This window comes from Agelaius tricolor, unplaced genomic scaffold (assembly GCF_023055355.1).
Source record: "Agelaius tricolor isolate 1412-34295 unplaced genomic scaffold, bAgeTri1.0.p SCAF_20, whole genome shotgun sequence".
NCBI classification, from domain to species: Eukaryota; Metazoa; Chordata; class Aves; order Passeriformes; family Icteridae; genus Agelaius; species Agelaius tricolor.
This window is the reverse complement of record NW_027269280.1, coordinates 10,932,033-10,952,745: the sequence shown is the minus strand read 5'-3', so window position 1 is coordinate 10,952,745 and position 20,713 is coordinate 10,932,033. Positions and strand designations below refer to the sequence as shown.

The 20,713-nt window shown below is 47.0% G+C and overlaps 2 protein-coding genes across 10 annotated transcripts in view; both read right to left on the bottom strand.

The window, feature by feature from the left end:
- Positions 1 to 840: 840 nt before the first annotated feature.
- On the bottom strand, positions 841 to 13,026 carry ANHX (anomalous homeobox). Of its 3 annotated transcripts, none has more exons than XM_071445596.1 (10): positions 12,930 to 13,026; positions 11,763 to 11,842; positions 11,184 to 11,457; positions 10,455 to 10,579; positions 10,116 to 10,239; positions 9,054 to 9,240; positions 8,445 to 8,577; positions 7,894 to 8,195; positions 3,628 to 3,724; positions 841 to 1,751 (listed from the first exon to the last, which is right to left on the bottom strand). In XM_071445596.1, the coding sequence occupies exons 1-10, from the start codon at positions 12,966 to 12,968 to the stop codon at positions 1,721 to 1,723; spliced, it is 1,392 nt and encodes a 463-aa protein (XP_071301697.1). In that variant the 5' UTR covers positions 12,969 to 13,026; the 3' UTR covers positions 841 to 1,720. The 3 variants fall into 3 exon arrangements, with proteins under 3 accessions (XP_071301697.1, XP_071301698.1, XP_071301696.1); XM_071445597.1 differs by lacking the exon at positions 12,930 to 13,026 and adding an exon at positions 12,072 to 12,352; XM_071445595.1 differs by lacking the exon at positions 12,930 to 13,026 and having other exon boundaries at positions 11,763 to 12,213.
- Positions 12,950 to 20,713, bottom strand: part of DEPDC5 (DEP domain containing 5, GATOR1 subcomplex subunit) — a 42,852-nt gene continuing 35,088 nt past the window's right edge. For 5 of the 7 annotated variants that reach the window (XM_071445590.1, XM_071445591.1, XM_071445589.1 and 2 more), the window contains 5 exons: positions 17,967 to 18,136; positions 16,838 to 17,009; positions 15,756 to 15,816; positions 14,577 to 14,659; positions 12,950 to 13,770 (listed from right to left, as the gene is read on the bottom strand). In XM_071445590.1, the coding sequence (XP_071301691.1) occupies positions 13,475 to 13,770; positions 14,577 to 14,659; positions 15,756 to 15,816; positions 16,838 to 17,009; positions 17,967 to 18,136 (782 nt within the window). In that variant the 3' untranslated portion in view covers positions 12,950 to 13,474. Of the gene's footprint in view, positions 13,771 to 14,576; positions 14,660 to 15,755; positions 15,817 to 16,837; positions 17,010 to 17,966; positions 18,137 to 19,183; positions 19,563 to 20,713 lie in introns of those variants that run through there. The other 2 variants (XR_011682007.1, XM_071445593.1) reach the window with 2 other exon arrangements.

The window sequence follows — 20,713 nt, the reverse complement described above, 5'->3', positions numbered from 1 at the left end:
GTAGTGACATGTCACCAGCAGGGATGAAAACTAAAGTACCTTATTTGGGATCTCACACAGCAGCCCAGCAAGATCCAGTGGGAATTTTGCTATGGGGCTGCTGCCTCTGTGTGGAGCCGCGTCGCTGGCTGGCTCCTGACCGTGTCTCACCTCCGTTCCACCGCGGGCCGCGGAAGGGCCGGTGACAGCGGTGACAGCACCCAGAGAACTGGTTTAGCCAAGGCGCGGCCATGGCGGCCCCTGCGCCCCGCCCGCCCCTCAGGGGTCCCGCCGCTCCCTCAGCCTCAGTCCCCCCGCCCCGCGCGCCTCCTGAGGGGCCGCGCGCGCCCCGCTGTTGCTATGGCTCGGCGGGAGGCGACAGCCAATCAGGGCGCGGCAGGATATATCTGTCGCTGTTGCCAACGGCCGCGGACCAATGGGAAGGCGGCGGCGGGCGGCCTGCGGGCCAATGGGAGGCGGCGGCGGGCGGCGGGAACGGCCCCGAGCGGAGGAGAGGGGCGGGCGGGGCCGGGGCTGTGAGGGCAGGGCGGGCTCGTCCCTCGCGGGTGTTCGTGCGGCCCTACGAGCCCGGCATCTTTGCTCCCTGTAGAAATGCCCGGTTCACTCACGGCCCCGCTGTTGACGGCAATAAACGATAACGTGTGTAACCTTTCCAAGCACCGTGTTCCCAACACAAACAAAAGGGGTTATTCCTGGTGAGACCCACCAAAATAATGGAGGCTTCAGGCTCTCAGCACCCGCAAATGTTCCCAGGGCAGCTGGTCCTGCCTTTTAATAGATAATTGACATGTGAAAGTTATCACTTCACATCCTTACCTTGAAAGAAATGAACTCTAGAGAAACAGTAAGCGAAAACCTTTACTTGAAAACTTTGTAACAAAAGGTAAGGGAGGCACCTTCCTCCTGTATCTCCAGGCTGGAGGTTTGGCAATGGGGACACATTTTGCAATACAAATTTTTTAAAAAACAGTAACATTTCAGGAAAATACCCAAAACCCCACCCTACAACTTGCAGGGTTAGTTTTAAACCTGCATGAAGGGTACTTCTTGTATTAAACCCCAATTCAATGGCATGCCCTAGCACTGAAAATTCCGCTGGGCTCCAGTTTGTGTCAGCTGTGGCACTACGGAGTATGGAACACTCCAGAAGTTACACCCTGCAGTACAACAGGAAGGCAGGGATAACAAAGAGCAGTGTTTTATCAGCACTTACTGAGACCTTATTTTCCAAGCCTGAGAAAAGGTTATCCAATATCCACTGCAAAGGCAATGTAACCAAATTTTACCACTTTGAGCACAGGAGCTTCATTTACCTTCATGATGCAACTCGGATCTGGCCAGCACTATGATTAGATCTATGTTACTGCCACAGAACCAGTGCCTTGATAATTTTAACATTTACAGTGCAGCTTCAGACAGCTCCAGGAAAAACCTACAGTCCACATTGCACCTTTGCTTTCTTCTATCCTTTGCAAAATTCTTAATAAAACTGTAACGAAACCAAACTTTGTAACCATTGAACACACCTCCATCTTTCTCCCTCACTCTATTCCTCTCCCTGTCAGAACCCTCTTCTATTAAAAAAAGGGAAAAAAAGGAAGCAATGGGGTATTTCCTGGGGAACTGCAGCAGGCACATGGAGTGTATCTGCAGGCAGGTCACATCCGTCCACTGTCAGAAAATTCACAGAGCAGGCATGCTGCCTGGAACATGTCGTTGGCTAGTGAGTCAACAGCAGGATCCACCAGGACCTGAAAGACACAGGAAGGAACCAAAGCCTCAGCAGGTGTGATTTTAACACAGTTGGTTATGGTGGAAGAACTCCTTTGGGCAGAGAGCAGCACAAGGTGTGCAGTGGGAGGGGATGGCACTGTCAGGGCTGTGTGCACGGAGAGACAAAGGCCTTCCTCCCCTCCACGTTCACAGTAATCCATCAGTGGGTGTAGAAGTGATGAGCACAATCCATGCCAAATCCAACTCCCAGGAATTCAGAGCAGAGCAATTCCCTTTGCTTTGCCCTAGGCTTTGGTGCCTATAAAAGGCAGTAACTGGCAGAGGGTAAGACAGGAATTAAATCATTAAGGAAGCGATGTCCTGAACAAGGGAGCTCTGCTCAGGAGAGAAAGAAATATCTCAAAAATGAATTAACTTTTTGTTTGTTTGCTTGCTTTCATTTTACTCTCATTTTGGTTCTAACAAGATGCATGACCTACAAAAAATATTGAGTCGTGTGGACAAAAGTAAGTTTTCACCTGCACCTCTGTGATTTAGGCATAGGAACCAAATATCTGCATCTTCTCGCCACAAGCCCAGAGTAAGTTGATTCAGCAAGAAGCAAAGTGCCCAGGAAGTCTGTAGAATCCTGTAAAATCATTTACCCATTCAAGCTCTTCCTTTTCATAGAGCACACACTAAAATACGCAAAAATTGCTTTTCTGAATTCTTGAACTGAGTAATTACTACAAAGATTTGAAGATGTCCCATTTGACATCTACAAGCATCACTCAGTGTCTTGCTCCCAGCCCATAGTGTACTGAGTGTCATGTTTCTTCACCACTGCAAAAATCAGTGCAAGGATGCAGAACAGCAAGATGAAAACCAGCTAGAGACAGCCTGCTCTGGGAATCTTAGAAAAGGCTCATTCATTATTAATGCCCAAAGCTTTCCTTCTCGTCTGGCTTACATTATGGCTGGTAAAAAGGGCACTTTCCAAGATACAGATCTTTATATTGATGCTTTCAGAGGCTCAAAAGAGGTTCTGTTACTGCCCTAAGAGCTGCAGCCACTTCTCATAATGAGGCCAGCAGATATGGGTCCTGCTTTTTGTAATCTCTTTTGAAAAGGTTTTCCCCAGCAGCTCACACTGAAAGGGAAACAGCAATGGATGCTGACTTACTGTTAGACCAACACATGTGAAGCCAAAAAATACATCAATGTACAGCTTAGACAGGGCTTTCTTGGGTCCTGCTTTTAGGTAACAATTCAGAGTTGTGCTCCCATCCCCTTGAAAGCACAAGATTTCCAACTTGTATTCTCTACTGCCTTGAAGTCCCCATCAGAAGGCATGCAGACTGCACCCACAGCATGGAACTACCTTCTTCATCCTGGCCAATAATCACACTGATCTGTGTACTGCCATCAGCCATCTCAGAACAGTGCAAAATTGCTTTTCCTCAGCAATAACACAGACTTGCAAATGAAAATTACATTAAACATTTTAAGAGATCTGAGAGAACAGAGTCAAATTGTGCAAAACACCTTAGAGGGGAGGACCTCAAGCAGCCATCTTTGTGTGGTTGTCCATAGGTGAGCCCTCCATTGCTGAAAATTTAAATGACACTTTGGATATGCACAGGATCTTTTGCTGCCATTTCAATGACACATTCAGTAAAATTAGGGTCTGACTAGCAATTCAAATAGGAAAAAACAAAACCACCTTTCCTTCTATTATCTGCTGGGTGTTAGCCAGGGAATGCCCAGCTTGCTCTGAACTGGACTTCAGAAGTTATGCTTAGATCAGACATGTTTCATACTAAATATGATCTGGGATTTCACATCTCCTCTGAGAGAGCTGCAGGGGATCGTGTGTACAGAGCTCCTTTCTCTGAGCTTTAGGTGTGTTCTTACCTGGCTTTGTCCCAGGGCTTGGCTTTCTTGGCTTTCTTCCACACAGGGTGCAGAAACAGGTGGGCACTGAGGCTTGCCAAACACAGTCTGAGAGGAACTGGAAAAAATATTATATACAAGTGCATTTGTATTTATGCTCTATTTGCCACTTACTGTAATGCTTTGCAGCAGGACAAGAGGGGTTGTTGGCAAGATTACTCATTTCATAGAATTCTGTTGTCTACAGACCTGCCCCATTTCTCAAAATTGTTATGGCCTGAAAATACAAGTTCTGCAGTGGGAAGACTGCCCTGACCAGGAACAGTATACAGGGAATCACATCTCAATTTGCAACTTTCCTTCTGCCCCAAAACACTCCCCATAAACAAGGAGGTGTCTACCAAAGCTCCTGGAACATATTTTAAAAGCAGAGACCCTTAAGAGTCAAAATATGTGGCTTTAGACAAAGACACAACATTGGCTACACTTCTGCTCCAGCTTTCCAAGGCCACCAGTGGAGTCTGGGGACACGGCTTCACATTCCCCTGGAGGCTCTGCCAGCCTCCCAAAACAGATCAGTCTGTGGGCACTGGGTACTCAAGAATGGGATGTTCTCTCCCATCATCACCCACTCAAAAGTCTCTCTAATGCAACAACAGTGCCCAAACCACCACCAGAAGAGCCCAAGGTGTGAGCCTGTCCACACAGGCCCAGACAAGAGGGGCCCAATAGTGGAGTACAGGAAAGGAGTAGGACCAACAGGGTAAGTGTCAAGTTCCCTTCCCTGGAATGCTCCCCAGGTTCCAGTGACCAGCCCTGGGACTGCTCTGCTGGAGGCTGCATTCAGAGTCCCATTTCCTAATGACAAATGGGCTCAACTCCCTCTGCCACCCTCTCAAGCATTTGTCTCATGATTTTTACAGCCCACTTACAGCGACATGCACAGTGCCCTTAGCAACGAGTTCTGCAATTCAGTTATGCAACATGGCAAAGAGTAGCCTCTGATGGGGGCTTGGGGACTTGCTGCCTGCCCGTGCCAGGATGCTGGGCTGTCCAAAGGGGAGAGCCCAACAGCAGGAGGATTCCCAGCACTCTGAGCTGGAATCCCAGAAATGCAGGCAGAAGCTGTAAGCCACCATGAACATCTCAGCACTGACATTTTCTAAATCAATATGCTGGCTCAAATGCAGAATGCCTTGCTCCATAGAGCTCAGTGTGCTTTTCTCTCTGAAATGGAAGGCACAAGATTTCCACTCTGCAAGAACCATTAGCTGGGCTACATTCCACCAGTCCTGACTTGCAGAGTGAAGAGGACACAGCACCACTATCTGTAAAGGGGAGCATCTGCTTGGTGTCCCACGGGGGCTCCCAGTCCACTTGCTGGATCAACCCCTCCTCTCAGGCAGCAGAAGCAGATGGAGACAGTCAGCTTCCAGCCTGCTTCCCTCTCACACTCCCACCTCACAGCCCTGTAGATCAGAAGAGGTTTGGACACAGCCCAGGTGCGTAGGAGTGGCTGTAAAAAGCCCATGAAAGAAATCAACAGGAATTGTTCTGATAAGCTTTGAGGCCACATCCTGTCCAGGTGAGCATCTTTAAAAATGAGACAAGCAGATTAAGGGTCCTTTGGCTGACTTGTAGCTCTGTCCCAGTGCTCAGGAAGCAAGAAGAGCATAACACTGAATCCATTCCAGATAGGTGATCTTGGCTAAATAATTTCCTTCTCTTTGTGTTACTCTTACCTCTAAAACCAGGATAACATCACTGCCCTGTCCTTCCAGACAGCCACACTCATTTGCCTTGATCAGACAGTTTGATCTCTTGCCCCCATGAGTCCCCAGAGTTGTGATGCTCATTGCACCATGACTGCTCAAGAGGATTCTGGTACCAATACTCTTCTCTAATCCCTGCCTCTGTTAGAGGGCTCTGCCTTCTAACACAGGTGATCCTCACTGACTGAGCAGTGATCTTACCCAAGACTACCCACACGAGCTCTCCTGGCTCCCTAGAGAGAAACTGCAGAATGAAATTGTTGAAATTGCAGCCTAAGAATCACTCACTTCTGAAAAAGATTGATGTTCCAGAGCATCCATGGAATTTTGAGGAGGTCAAGGTTTTGGGGGGACTTGGACCAGGCCACTAAACAGTGTTTACAAATAGGGTTATTTGAAGCCAAAGTTCTCACCAAAAGGTGCCAACAAAGCAGCAAGTCCTGCCCCTCACAGGAATAGTAAAGGGTGTGTGGATGCCTGGCACACTGACATACCCAACAAGGACACATTCACCATAGATTTCTTCTACTGGCAGAACATATTCTAAAAATAAACATGAGCTCACTCCAGAGTCAGAACATGCAATTTTAAATCCAGCCAAAATATTGCCAGCAAGCCTTGCTGATCTTTCATGATCTTTAGCCACTGTTTAAAACTGTGAATCCTAAAACACAGCCTGAGCTTTACAATGCCTGACCTGGGTTCTCCCCAGCAATTCAGAGCAAGGAGTCTGACATGAATGTGAACAAGGCACCAGGCCAAGTGAGGAACAGGGGCAAAAGGCAGAAATGTTTTCTGCAGGGAACTGGGGCCAAAGCCTCACCAATCTTATCTCCAGTGAATCACTGCATTTACTTGGTGTTTAACAAGCCACAAAGCCTTCTGTGCCTCTGCTTCCTCATTTTTAAAGTGGGAATAAAGCTTCTTCTACCTCCCTTTTTGACAAACTGACAGTGTCATGCTGGCACAAACGCTGGTCAGTGTCAAACAGAGGGTTATAAAATGGGGCTGCTGCTCCTGCTCTGCCTTGCACATCAGTAAATTAAAGGAAGCCCATAATGTCTGGCAGTGTTTATTTTTATGTAACATTATGGAAGTTGTATAACATATGGAAAATGGCACGAATTTTTGTTGTTTTGCATTCTCTGAATTTATCTCAATTCCCAGAGAAAATCTGAAATCTGAAACCTTTGTTATAGGTGGAAAACAGAAAGAGAACAGTGCCTGCCTTTCTGTCTTCCAATTTGGAAAGCTTGCACTATGGAATAATCTTGTCATGAGCTTGTGAAGCTACAAAAACTATTTTAGGATTAAGTACAGGCCCTACCAACCCAGCCCTCACTGGATCAGTACAGGTTATGCTTTTCTGCCAAAACCAAGCAAATAGATCAGAAACTAAACCTGCCTAAAAAGCAGGGGTCATATCTTCTCTGATTAGGCTGGTTCCAAATCTCCTTTGTTCCACACACACACTTGTATACTTAGACAAGATTACCCATGCACAGATATAAATACTGGCAAAGAAGGATGGACACAAGGAGAAGCAGTCCCTGGGAATGAGGTGTGTCACTATTTCTGCAACTCTCTTCGACAGGGTATCAACACATGGCCGGACTCTGCATCGTTTTTCTTCCTGCCTTTAGGCAGCCCTGTGCTTTCCCTCCTTTTACCTGTGAAGAATAGATTCCAGGGTCCCTAGCTGTCCTCCTCTAAGGATTAAGCTTTCATCCTGTAAATCTGACTGCTGAATGATTCTTTCTGAACTGGCTTCAACACAGCCAGCTTGAGGGACTGTGCTCAAGGGAGCTCTGATACCTGCTGAAGTAAATGCTCAAATTAAACACAAGTACAGATACAGGTAACATAGCCCCAACCTCTGACCCAGCTATTCCTTCTCTCCTTGCTCCACCTTCACCAGAGCCTGGGTGAATGGCAGTTACAGCCCTTCCTGCTCTACAGACTGACTGCAAAAGCAAGTGGGCATCACTTATGCATCCTATCAAGCCTATTTTGAAGAAAAGGGAGAAGAAAAGAGATGGTGGGAATGCTGAACAAGACTGGACAGGAAGAAGACAAAGAGGAAGAGAGAAAAAATAACAAGAGAGAGAGGAAAGTGAAAACATGTGCTTGAAGACAAGCACCATGTCACAGTTCCCAGACTTTTCTCAGGCAATACCTTAATTATGACAGGCATTAAAAACCCAGAACATTGCAAAAGGGCAAGGTGAGCAGACAACACCTGGAGGGACTCTCTCAATGGAAACACTAAAAGGAACCCGCCAGTATTTTATGGAAGTGGTTGCAGTTCAGGGAAAAGGCTAGGTAAGAATATTTGTTTCAATACCTTAAATCAACAGATTTTCCCACTGAACTATCATGGAAGAGGAACTCCAAAGCTCCAAATAAGCCCTGCTCTCCTTCATCAGGACACTTAAGTGAGCAAGAATGTTTACAGCAATGGGAAGAGAAGCTTGGAAAGTCTTAGGGTCAACAATCTGTGTGCAGTTTTACTAACCTTCTACACCTGGGGTCCACAAGTAGCCAGGGACTCCTCCAGGGCTGTAAGGGGCCCACCATCCGGGCAGCCAATAATTCACAGAGGGAAAGGACTGGTAGGAGTGCAGTACAAAGCTCCCCTGCCAGGGGCTGGCAGCAGCCCTGCTCACTGCTTCTCCAGGCAGCAGCACAGGAGAGCCAAAGCAGGTTCCTGGTTCCATCACAGCCTCAGTGCCAAGAGGTACAGGTTGTTGAGAGTTGTGAGTGGTGAACAAAGCCATGCTTGTTCCAGCTTCATACAGCTCAGGGCTCTGCAGAGAGCTGCAATGATGGAGAAAATCAATCAGCCAGACACATTGCTTTGCCAAAAGGGGACCCCAGCTAAACCTCTGAATCCTGCCCTCCACAGCTGGGAGATGAAGTGCTCTGAGTGGTCATGGAACATTCCCATCAGTGGTGGCAAAGCTCCCAAGTGATGTCCCCAAGGAACCAATGTGGAAGTCAGTTCTGTGAATACATTTAAATGTTGCTTCATGTCTGAACTGTCACTGTAAAGATGCCATACATCACCTGGATTCCAGCATCTCTAAATATGTTCCTTCAGGAGGCTTATACAGAGGTGCAGCTGACTGCTCCCATCCTGGCTCACAGGGCATGTGGGTTATCTCTGTTTGCTCAGGGCTGATGTCCACACCAGATCCACCTGAAAGGTGCAGGCCAGTTGAAACAATGCTAATGATTACTCCAAAAGCCAAAAAAACAAATCAAATCTGCCAAATGCAGCAAGACCCCTGTGTTCCTTGTGACTGAAGTTTGGTTAAGTGTCTGTGGAAGGACATGGAAATACTGGGTTTTCCTGGAGTACACTGCCCTGATTCCAGAATTTGAAAGCTAAAACCTGCTGCTTCCCATGTATTTGCTTTCATTTTGTGCCTCCTTAAAGCCAGGCATCTCTTTTCACCTGTTGTTGCACAGGCATTAGCAGTGTCTGCTCCTCTGGAGTGACAGCCTGGAGCCAAACAATGAGGCACTCCACTGAGCAGAGTCCTCCAGCATCCACTTGATCCATCAGCACATAATGCTGTTCTCAACAAGCAATATCCTTCCTCTCCTGAGGGAATTTAAAATTGATTTTCACCTCTCTGGACCATATCCTGAGCCCATTAGGAAGAGACAAACCTGCAGTTTGTGGAGTGTTGGATCCTTTATCCTGTGGCTCATTGCTGTGGGAAGCCAAAGCCCTCTCAGGACAGGAATTGTTGGGCTCTTCCACGTGAACAAGGCGGGACTTCTGACGGCGCCGATAATTTGCAAACCAGTTATAGACCTGAGTTGGCTGCAGGTTCATGGCCTGAGCCAGTTCCTCCTGCAAACCCAGGTGCAGAGAGAAATCAAAGGAAAAAATCACATCCAAATAATCAAGCATTTCCCTTCAGTTCCAAAAGCAGTCCAGCAAGAGACCTTCCAAAGCCACAGACATTTACTCACTAGGTCTCTGATAGGCCCAGTGGATCCGATCAAGGAGACCATTTTATAAACTCAGAGCTGATAAAAAACATAAATTCCACCCTGCACTCCCAGACAATTAGTTTGCTAAGGAAGCCACTGCTGTTCTATACTGCTCACCAGATAATGCCCTCACCAAACCATGCTCTTCCCTGAGATTCACAGAGGCAGACATTGAAGTCTGAAGCCCTCACCTGGCAAGGCAGCGATCAACAGTGCTTGTTGATTTAATTCACACATCTCTTCCAATACAAATCTGTCCCTGTCCAAAGAAGGCAGATCCATGCATACACCAACACAGCCTGTTGTGTTATCACATCAAATTAGCAGCATTTGAAAAGTCAGCACAAAACATGTTCTGGTGAACAAAGTGCAATTTTATATAGGCTGTTACTCAGTCAAGTCAGAACTATTTATCATTGTAATAGAGCTCTGCTGAGTGATGGCTGTTTGGCTGCCTATGCTCAATCACTACAAAATTAAAACTGTTAAAAACCCAGTGAGGAATTTATTGCCCCTCAACTTTTTGTCCACAGCAAGAGAAATTACTTAGCATGAACCTCATGATTTTTTAAAGAAACTTTTAGGGAAAGATCAAATATGATGAATCCTAGCCCAAATAAGCCTTTTGAAAACAAGGATTTAGAAATTAAACCACTTATAGACTCTTGATTACAGTGCCCTGCTTTTCTGTGACAAAGAGGCTGATTGGAAGTGTCCCTAGAATATCCCTACCCTCTGTTTCTTGTCTGGATTTGCTGTCACCTCTGCAGCAAACCTGAACAGCTGCTGCCGTACTTCTTCTGAATAGTTTCGATTCTTCAGACCTTCAGGACAAAGGGAAAGAGGTGGAGGATTCCTGTACACGGGAGAAAATGGGATTAAAAAGGACCCAAAATGAGTAATTCACATTCATGGGAATTTTCTCACATTGCCAAAGTGGTCAAAACACCAAGAAAAACCAAGCTCCAAGAAGCAGCATGGTGAGGTGTAAAACCAGCCTCTGCATCTGTAGCCCCTGCATCTACAAACTACAGAGAAAAAAAAAATCTTGGTCTCCCCACTGTGCAGTACCTCTTCCTGCAACGGAATTTCTGCAGTGGTGTCAGAACATCTGTCTGCTGCTTCTCCATGGCCCTCTGGTAGTGAACCTCATGCCAAAGTTGCACCAGTTCTTCCTTCTCTTCTGCCTTGCAATGCTAAAACAAAACTGTGCATAAGCAAACTTTCCAGAGAGTCACTCAGACTGTGTACAAAGGAGAAAACCCTCCACGGAGATGTACTCAGGGATTCCTACTGGTTTGACAGAGCTAGTAGCATTATCTGAGCATATGGCTGGCTGTACCTTCCCTCATGCACACAGGGAGCTGCCTAATTCCTTCTTTTCCCCTGGTGCAAACGTCTGCATTACCAGATCTAGAGGCCAAAAATCCCTCACCTTGAGTGGCACCATCCAGCCTTCCTCATATATTCCTACCCTGCCAAGCTCCCTAATCTTGAGCTTCCCAATACTTCTATGTCCTGAGCCCTAAGATTGTGAAAAACTCCAAGAACCAAAAATCCAGCCACAGCCAACCCCATAATCACCCAGTTACCTTTCTCCCTTTGGCTGATTAACTCTAAGTGCCTGCAGCAAAGGCTTTGGCAGGTCAGCAATGCACACGTATCACCCTCCACTGCCTTACACGAGCTGGAAGTGCTCCATGTCCTGCAGTTCAGGTACTTGTGCACTAATGGCTCCTAACTCCTGTTTTTCTAACATGGCTTTTTGTTTCCATGAAGAACTGAAGAACACATTCCTACCTCCAGGAGTCTGCAGGCTGCATCATGTTGCCCTTTATGGATATGAACGGACACACAAGCCCGGACAACATGGATGTTAGTAAGAAAATCTCTGCTGTTCTTGCATTTCATCATGGCTTCAACCAGCTTCTCCAGACTAGGAGAAGAGCTCTGGAGCTCCTGGCAAAGCTGTGCTGCTAGATCCAGCAGTTTGGTGGGTGGGGGATGCACATTTTCATTCTTCTTTAACATGGCCATGAACCGCTTCATCATCCTGTCCTGTTGGAAGATTTTGCTATGCAATGCACAAAGTTGTGGTTAGATAAAAACTCTTTATCTCCTATTTTTAGCTTCTATGGTATGCTTTTCTTCTTTTTTTTTTTTTTTTTTTTTGGGAAATAAATTCACTGTGCTGTTAAAAGCAGCCTAAAGACCTCAAAATACTTAAAATAAAACTAGGCCTAAAGCAGCCCTGTAAAGCTAAAGACACATCAGGCTGGCAGATGAGAAAACCGATCTCAGAAAGACACATTAAACTTTCCCCAAAACTCAGAGACTAACTCTAGGGTTTACATCCCCTGCTTACAGGTTAAAACTTACAAAATATTAAGTCCAGATGAAATTAATTTGGTGAAATTTCTCCAAAATTGCAGGCGACAGGTCCGGGCAGACCGCAGTTGCTGTAAAATGTAAAAGCTTGGTCGGCGCTGTGTCTCGCCCGTTTTCCCGGGCAAAGGACGCAGCGCCATTCCCCGCACCCCTGGGCCAGCTCCTGCCCCGCCGGGCAGAACGGGGAGAAGCTGGGAAACCGCAGTGAAGGGCAGGGCAGGGCAGCCCCTTCTGCTCGCCCCGCAGCGAGGGACGCTCCCCGCGGCCGCCCCGCTCCCCGCGGCCTCGCCGTGGCCTCACCGTGGCCTCGCGGTGTCCGGGCGCGCGCGGGGCTCGGCGGGCGCGGGCAGGTGCGGAGGAGCCGCCGGCGCTTCCCAGACACCGCCCAGGCGGGGCTGCGGGGCTGCCCCTGCTCCCCACGCCCCGCGCTGCGTGCGCGGCCCTGGCGGGCTGCGGAAGGGATGCAGGACGGTGTGGAATAGAGGACAGCAAGTTCTTCCATAGCAGAGAGCACTCATGGGGATCAGACAAGCACCGATAATTGTGACACACAGCGACTGAATGAAGAGGCACGCAGCTCAAACCCCCCTTCTATAGGTGGGTGCTGTCTAAAAACAGATGAATCATCCTGACTCAGTTTAGGGGATAAAAAACTGAAGTGGCTACGATTTGCCTTGAATCAGATCTGAACACCACTGTGAAGGTGTCAGTCCTCCCCTCACTCCCGTTTCCCGAGGACATGGAACAATGAGGGACCATGAGCAGGAGCCAAGAGCCCCCAGGCTCGGAGCTGGGTGCCGGCTGTGAGCCACCCCAAACCTGCACTCTATAACCAGCTGGTGCCAACACCCTGCAAAGGCAAAGGCTCCACGCTTGAGTGCAGGCAGCTTCCTCTGGCTGCATGCAGACACATTCTAAAAACCTGCCCATAACCCTCGGCAGAAACCTGTGCTCAGTGGCCCTTGATTTCTCCTTAGGCTTTGGTGCTGGCCTTGAAAGACAGGAACTGGCTTCCTGCTCTTGCTGTATGACACTGTTCTAGATCCAGGCACGAAGACACAAAATCCTGCATGGTTACAAGACAAAGCCCCAGCACAGAATTTTGAGCTGAACATAGAAAGCATTATTTTCTTTTGGCAATTGTTTTCTTTTACTCACCAATGTTGTATTGCTGTCTGTGGAGTTACAACAAAACATCAGGTCACTTTATTTTCTGCATTTTACTTATTTACATGTATGAAAATTTAACAAGGATCTCTCACATCTTATCTTACATATTCACACAATCAGGTGCACCTTGGAAGGGGAAGGGACAGGCTGCTGCCAGGCACATCAGATGCCAGCTGGCACCGACCATTTCCAGGGACTGGAAGCTGATACCATCACACTGTGCTGAATCCAACTGCCCTTGAAAACCATTTGCACTCTCCTTTCTTTACCTCTGCTCTAACTGAAGTTTTGGCAACCAAGGACTGTAGCTACTTAAAACCAAGCTGAGGTCAGGTGATAGATACTGGCAAGCCAAGAGCTCAAATTCTTTTTTTTTTCCAAGCACTTAATCAAATTCTGTTGAATATCAACAGCAATATCACTCAGGTCCTCTTGGAGCCTCAATATGAATCCAACAGAGACTTCTACTTCACTTCTACTTCCTTGCCACAAGGTAAAGCTTCTAGCTGTCTCCCTAAGAGATGGAGCCCCGCTCACGGGGCACTGGCGTGCATCTTGTCCAGGCAGTCGGTCCAGAACGCCACGAGCCGGCTGTCCTTGTTCCAGCAGAAGTCTGTGAAGTCTTTCAGCAGCCGGTCTGCGAACTTCTCGTCGCCGGTGGCGCTGGAGCGCCAGGTTTTGGTCAGCATGGTGTTGTAGGCCCAGTTGTAGCCGATGCGCTCCTCACAGAACAGGTTCTGGGTGCTGGAGCTGGTGGAGTTGCGCCGGCGCCGCTGCTGCCCGCTGGAGAACTTCCTCTTGGAATAGGGCAGCTGCAAAAACACTGTCCCTGCAGGAAACAGGCAGCACCTGAGTCTGACACACGGCTAAGGCCCTGCTGCTGGTAGCTGATGGTTAAATTCCAAAATGAAACTGGCCTGAGTTTCATTTAATTGCCTTTCAGCAGGAGAAAATGGGATACACTTCTCCCCCTTGGCCCTTTAGGTGCTACTTCTTCCTGTATGTTACAGCACCAGGAGGGAGTGCACTTTGTCTGCCTTTCTCTTACAAGCACAGAATGAAGCAAAGATGTAGGCTCTGATCCATCTTGCTAGCTTCCCATCCATTTCCATTCTCTTCTGCAATTCTCCAAACACTGCCTTCCTGTCATTGTTTTCACATCTCAGCAAGCAGACCCTAAAAGCTTGATCTGTCTCCCACACAGTGTGTATGGGTAGAGATGCATCTACAACAGACCTTAAGCATGAAAACAGAGCACTGACACAAAAACAGAGCACTGACTTGTCCCAACACCTTTCCCTCCTTCTTGCTTCTGGGTACACATTTATTTACATTGACCTTGGAATAAGCTTTGCCTTATTTTTTAAAATTTCCTCATCTTCTGGAAAGAAAACTTTCAGAGCTGCTGTAAAGCAGGATTTCAAACCAACATCATTTATTAGCAGCAACACTTCGTGCTTTTCATACTGCCCCCTCCAGTCTTCTGGTTTGTGTTTTCTGACACACCTACTTGTCATCTGGTTAGGGACAGAACAGCACCAACATCACTGACACAAAACACAAACCACATGTGAAATGGTTCTCTTGTTTGTAATAACCTCCTCCTTGCCACAGAGCCTCCCAAATATTGCTCACCTGTGACATGGATATACTGGGGCTTGTTTTCTGCTGGGAAGTTGAATGCAGAGGCTGAATATTTATCTTGTACAAATCCAAATCTGAAGAAATAGAGACAAGGGGAATTAAAGAAGAAAAGAAAACAAAAATATAAAAAGAGCCACTCCAGGTAGAATTCCTCAGCCGAAGGCAGAGGCACCAGAGGAAATCCTTCCACTATCCCTTTCTCATGGCCTGAAGGCAAAAGGAAAAGGGATGAAGAGAGCTGAGCCTCTCCAAATATTCCCTGCCAGACACAGTGTGAAAGCCTGTGACCCCACACTGCTCAGGCCTGTCACCCCACACTGCTCCCTGTCCTGACTCGAGCTGGAAGCAAGAGCAGCAGCTCCATGCAGTCTCTGACAAAATGGGGCAGCTGCACATGAGAGAGGGAAGAGCAACAGTCAAGACAGAAGTTCCCTGGGCTTGTTTCAAGCTGCAACATTATTATTTTCATTATGTGCAATGTTCCATGCAGAACTTCAAGCAGCTTACCTGGCAGCTGTCTGCTGTTCATAGGATACCTGTTCTTCTCCTTTCTAAAGTAATGAAAGCTGATTTCCAAGCTAAAGTCCATTACAAAAGGCAGCCCTCTGTGTCATGAAAAAAACCCCAGCATCTACACCATGAAAGAAACTGGCAGTTCAATCACACAAAGGGATAAGCCTAGATAGTACCCAAAGGTTCCAACAATTCCTTCTTAAACTTGGCCCAACCTCCTCTGTACAGCTCCCACCCCAGGGCTCCTCCCTATTGTCAATCATCAGGTGTCATCCAGCTCAAGACCATGCTAAATACACAAGAAGGTGTTGTATTTTTAACAGGCTATAATACACTGTTCCTTCCCAGGAAGAATCCATTTACAGCCTTTCTGCTTCTAGCTTGGAATAACAGGCACTTCCCAAAGGCTCTCCCTAGGAGGACAGTATGGTTCCTAAGGAGGGACAGGCTGAAACACCCCACAGCTGCCCCTGGCACCCACAGAACCCCCTGGGGCTGGAGGCTGTGTTTTAGTACAGCAGTCTGTAAGCAGAATTCAGAGAGGCAGACAGCACAGAACCCAAGAGACTCAGGAGTGACTGTTCAGCACAGGCCTTCACCCCACATTGTCCAGGGAGGCAGGAACTGTTGGGTCACCCCACTCCACTGCAGACACACCTGTGTGCTATTGCTTCCTGCAGAAGATGCATTCTGTCCCAGTATGTTTCTGGTTCAAAGCCTGAAACAAACAGAAAAGTAACAATTATCTAGTAAAGATACTTTATTTCCTTCCTTTTGAAGACTTCACTTTTGCTCAGGAGGCCTCAGGGCACTCTTTACTTCCCCATGCCATTTCTTTCAGTCACACTTTTTTGTCAGGTGTCTCAGAGATGTGTCTTGTGCATGCCAGTAGCAGACTCATATCTGAATTTATTATTTGTGTCTCTTGAGATGAAGGAGAGGAACATAAAGGGGGGGGTGTGGGAGGGGTAAGGAAAAGAGTGGGCTGCTGTGTATCACAAGAGTGCTCTGAAAATATTTAATTCAGTCAGCTGGGCTATGGTGACCTCACAGCATACGGATTTGTCACATTCATTGTTCAGTTACACCTGGACACTGAGTCAAGGGTTGATTACAATATCAAACTTACTATGTTAAAACAGAGCCTTTTGCTCATTCTCCCTCCTCATTATGCAATTTTGCCCTTCTCTGCATGGGACACGTCTCTGATTTTGTGGTTCCACCTGAGGTTTACCACAACAGGCTCACTGGAAAGGGCGAGGTCACATTGCAGAAAATGAGATTGCAGCTTCTCTGCTTAATCTCATGTGCAAACACTGTAACCATTAAAGTAACCATAGCAACAACAAAAGAAGGATGGCAGTGGTGAAAACCCAATCTTAGGGAGGGGGAGAATAAACAAATGCAGGATACAAATGCAGAGCAGCTGTGGGTGTAGCAGCAAAACAGACACAAGAGTCTGTCAAACACAACAGCTACTGGATATGGGTCTGAAAGGGCACAGGGTAAGCATCACTGGGGAGACCACCCTTCCTGTGTGTTGGTGCTTCCTGCTGCCCACAATCAGCCTGCCAGCACAGCTTCCTCCAGCACCTCCTTCCTGAGGGGCAGCTGACCTGCAAAAACAGCTCCTTTACCTAAGGCTGGCTGGTAAAGGAGCCCCTTGATGTCAGCTCTGCACCAACAGTGACCTGTTTGCACAAAGAACCCTGAGGGGTAAAGCAAAGTGCATTTCTTACCATCAAACAAATGCTCACTGCCCTCCTTCAGCAAGCAGCTGACGTTGAGGGGGATGAAGAGCTGAGCTCGGAGCGGGTCCCCGTACAGGTAACTGGGCAGGGCAAAGGGGCCTTCCAGCACTGGCACCAGCAGGAACCCACAGGAGGTGGCCTTCCTGTGCCAGCCCTGAACCTGAGCAGAGATTCACACAATGAATCACAGCACACATGCCAGCTGACCAAGGGCACTTCTGTGCACAAGAGCAACTCATTCCCCAGGAATAGATCAGACGTGCTCAAATCTCCACAGGCTCAGCCCGCTCGGCAGGGCAGGCACACCAACGTCCTTGCAAGCAAAGCAGTGCAAGCACAAGACATCAGGCTTTCCTTTTTCTGAAGTGCTCATCAATCAGAAAGCACTTTAAAATAGGACATTTTTCAGGAACTGATTCAGCCTACTTATCACCAGTGGCTAAACACTTCTGCTTTACTGGAACAGTGCAATTGATTTTAAATAAAAGCAAAACCGACTACCTAGTGCTGTCTGGCTGGGTGGGGTAAAGCCTGGTGTTAAACAGTTTGAGTTTCACAGAAGCTACATTAGGGAAAAATATCTAAAAATGAAATCTAAAAATTTAATCTAAAAATTAAAAAGTGACAAGTTTTCACTTCAAAATGTTTTCACCAAGTTAAAAAAACCCTAAAACATTCCTGAGCAGGAAAAACACATTGCCTGGAAAAGCCCTGTTATGAAAGCAATTCCACTGAGATTTAAAGTTTTAAGGTTTGGGGATAGAAGGAATGTAATGTGAAACAGATTTTTTTCCAAAGACCTGGCTCAGGGCTTAAAATTTGCCTAAGGGGGACTTAAATTTATCACCTTGACCTGTGTTGATCTCTGCACAGTGTGCATAAAACCCACTGAAAGCAGAACACACTCAGGCAGACAGAATGACTAGAGCTGGTGTGATAAATGCTGACCAGATGCAGCAACACTAACAAGCACCAGGAAAATTACCTATGGAAATAAAGGCAGATGGAAGCCACTGTCTCTCTCCCTAAGACTCCCTAGTACAATGTCCCCAGTGGTCCAAGGGACACAGAGGCCAGACAGGCACTTCTGTGGCTGCCCAGAACGCCAGGATCTCACCATCTCAAAAAGAACAGCTGCAGTCACTGCCATCCAGTGTAACTTGATCTCAAAGGCAGCGTTCAGGGAGAAGTTGCCATGGTAATAACAGCTGCACCACTCCAGCCGGTCCGTGCGGTTGTTCACATCCACATCCAGCGTCACCGTGCGCTGCTCGGGCACCGTGGCAGCTGGGCAGCAGCCAGGGGACAGCAGGGTTCACAAGGGCATCAGGGAGAAGGAGGCAGACAGCGTGGAGAGAACAGAACCAAGATTAGTCATTTGAAATCAATTTGTCCTCCCATTCCTCCCCAGGTATTTTCAGGCTGACAGAAAAGTCCCAGAATGTGGCTCATCCAGGTGACAAAAGACAAAAATCCTCAAGTATTTCTCATGTCAGGGGTATGTGCTACAGAATCACCTCCCCAAGCAGTCAAAAGACATTTCAGCTGCAGTAAGGACAGAGATCCAAGAATCCAGCAGGTAATCAACAAGCAACTGGTGCCATAATTATGCATGGCCAGACAACACCAGCTTCCTCATGCCCAAAACATCCCAAATATTTCTATATGCCTCCACCAGAAATCACAACAGGGTGCTGTTACATGGGGCAGGAGCATTCCAGGACTTTCCACAGCTAAAGGAGATTAGAAGTTAAACTTCTTGTTTCTTTAATCCCATATCAATATCCCACATTAGCACATTGCTGAAAGTGCACATCCAACACTTTCTGTAAAAGCACAGAGTCAGCCAAGACATGCAGCAGCATTCTGACCACTGCAACAGCTCCTGGTGCCTTGTAGTAAGGGCTGGGATAGTGCCCAAGATGCAGCTCCTTTTGTGCCCCATACCCCAGCATCCCTCAGGTGACAGAAACCCTCAGGTACCAGGCAGGAGAGGGACAGAAGCACAGCAGTGGAAGTGACCTGGCTGGTGTCACGCACAGGACTGCAAGGCTGGGGACAGAACCCAGATCTCCTGACTTGGAAACCAAAGTCCTGCTATGAAACACACCATCACCTTCAACTTTTCTTGAGACAAATACATAATGTAACATTTCTGTAATGTTAAAAATTGACAGAAAACAATGGGCTGCAAGGCTTCTATGGGAAAACTTCTGCCCTTTTTAGTATTGCATGCATGAGGGATGTGTGTTATCTCTTCCTGAAGGAGATGTGCACCCCTTGATAGGGTCAGCTTTTAAATTATCTTATCATTTGATGGTTTGATGGTAGTTCAAAAAAAAAAAAAAATGAAATCCCTCCTCAAGGTAGATGGAAAGTTCCCACCTTCACTGCTACTGCAAGGTACCTGGAGGCACTTTCAAGATTATAAGGGAACCCTTTACATTGCTATTATTGCAGTGTAGAACGTGAAAAATAAAAACACAACAAAAATGAAAGAACATCACCCAGTTTTGTTTCACAAATAAGACCCATTTTTGTCTTTGGGAAATGTATCATTTGCAATTTCTGAGTTGATCTGGTATTGTCAGACCAACACTGCGAGAATTTCTTTTTCTGGCTCCTTTGGGATATTGTGAATACCATACTTGTGGTCAGGAGGTCATGGTGCCAAATTTATAACAAAGTGTGTTGGAAAACAACATCCTGGAAGCTGTGAAAGCAAAGCAGCTCAGTCAGGTAGGTGTTGGTCATTAGCCAAGAGGTCAGTGATAACACCACAGCCCAGTGTGCCCAAAGCAGCACACTGTGAAGAATGAGCTCCCTGCTCCCTTACACTGTTGCTTTTCCCAGAGTCTGCTTTTGCAGACTCCCTGGTACAGCTGGACTGTCCCCCTGCCTTGTCTGCAGCTGCAGCTCACAGGCAAAGCCAGAGGAAACCAGTCCAACAAGGTGAGCTAATCAAAAATACATTAAACACTGATGAGAAATGTCCATGTGTCTGAATTCAGAAGCTTCTGATTAAAACCAACTTGTTTTAATAGAAAATACTCTGGCTTCCATAGGTCAGACTTTAAGAGGACTCACCTGCTTCCCAATTGTCTTCTACTATTGAGTATTTAACTACAGATTGACTAAGCAAATCGGAGAGGAGCAGGCAGGTTATTCTCCAGTCACAGACTCCACTACATACATGACTACAGTTGCTAGTGCATGCACTGCTACAAATCAAAGGGACAAGATTAGCTGGGTCACAGGTCACACTTCCACTGGGGAGGGAAAGGGGACAGGCTGGGCAGGTGATTGGGAAATTGGGAGGGACAGATTTGAGAGATACATGGAGCTTGTTCCAGAGCTCCCAATGCTTGCATGCAATTTTATGTCACAGCCTGACATTTAGGGAAGGTGGGGAGGGGAAGAAATAAAAACCACAACCTAATCAAGACCAAGAGAGGAACAAATGAAGTCACGTGGACCAGGGGTCATCTGGGTTTAGTAAAGCTCTTTACCTCAGATGAACTGCTGAAGTTTTTTTGGAATACTGTTTAGAAGAGGGACAGCACAGAAGCATCATTTAAACCAGTTCCTTTGTAAGAAAAAACTTCCAAGCTCAATTTTTCTACAAGAAACTACAATTCCTGGAAAACCCAGACTGCATGAGAGCAATCTAAAGGCATTTATCACTCGTTCAAGGGCTGCAAATTAGTTAAATAGTAAAATGGACATGATCCCAACTGAAAGGAAAAGGAGAGCTACTCAGGTGTGCAATACCCACATGCTGCAGGAATACTCTCTTTTCCTGGCTGGTGTTTAATGAAAGGTGAGGGGGACACTGAGGACACCTCTACTCATCCCCAGGGGTGC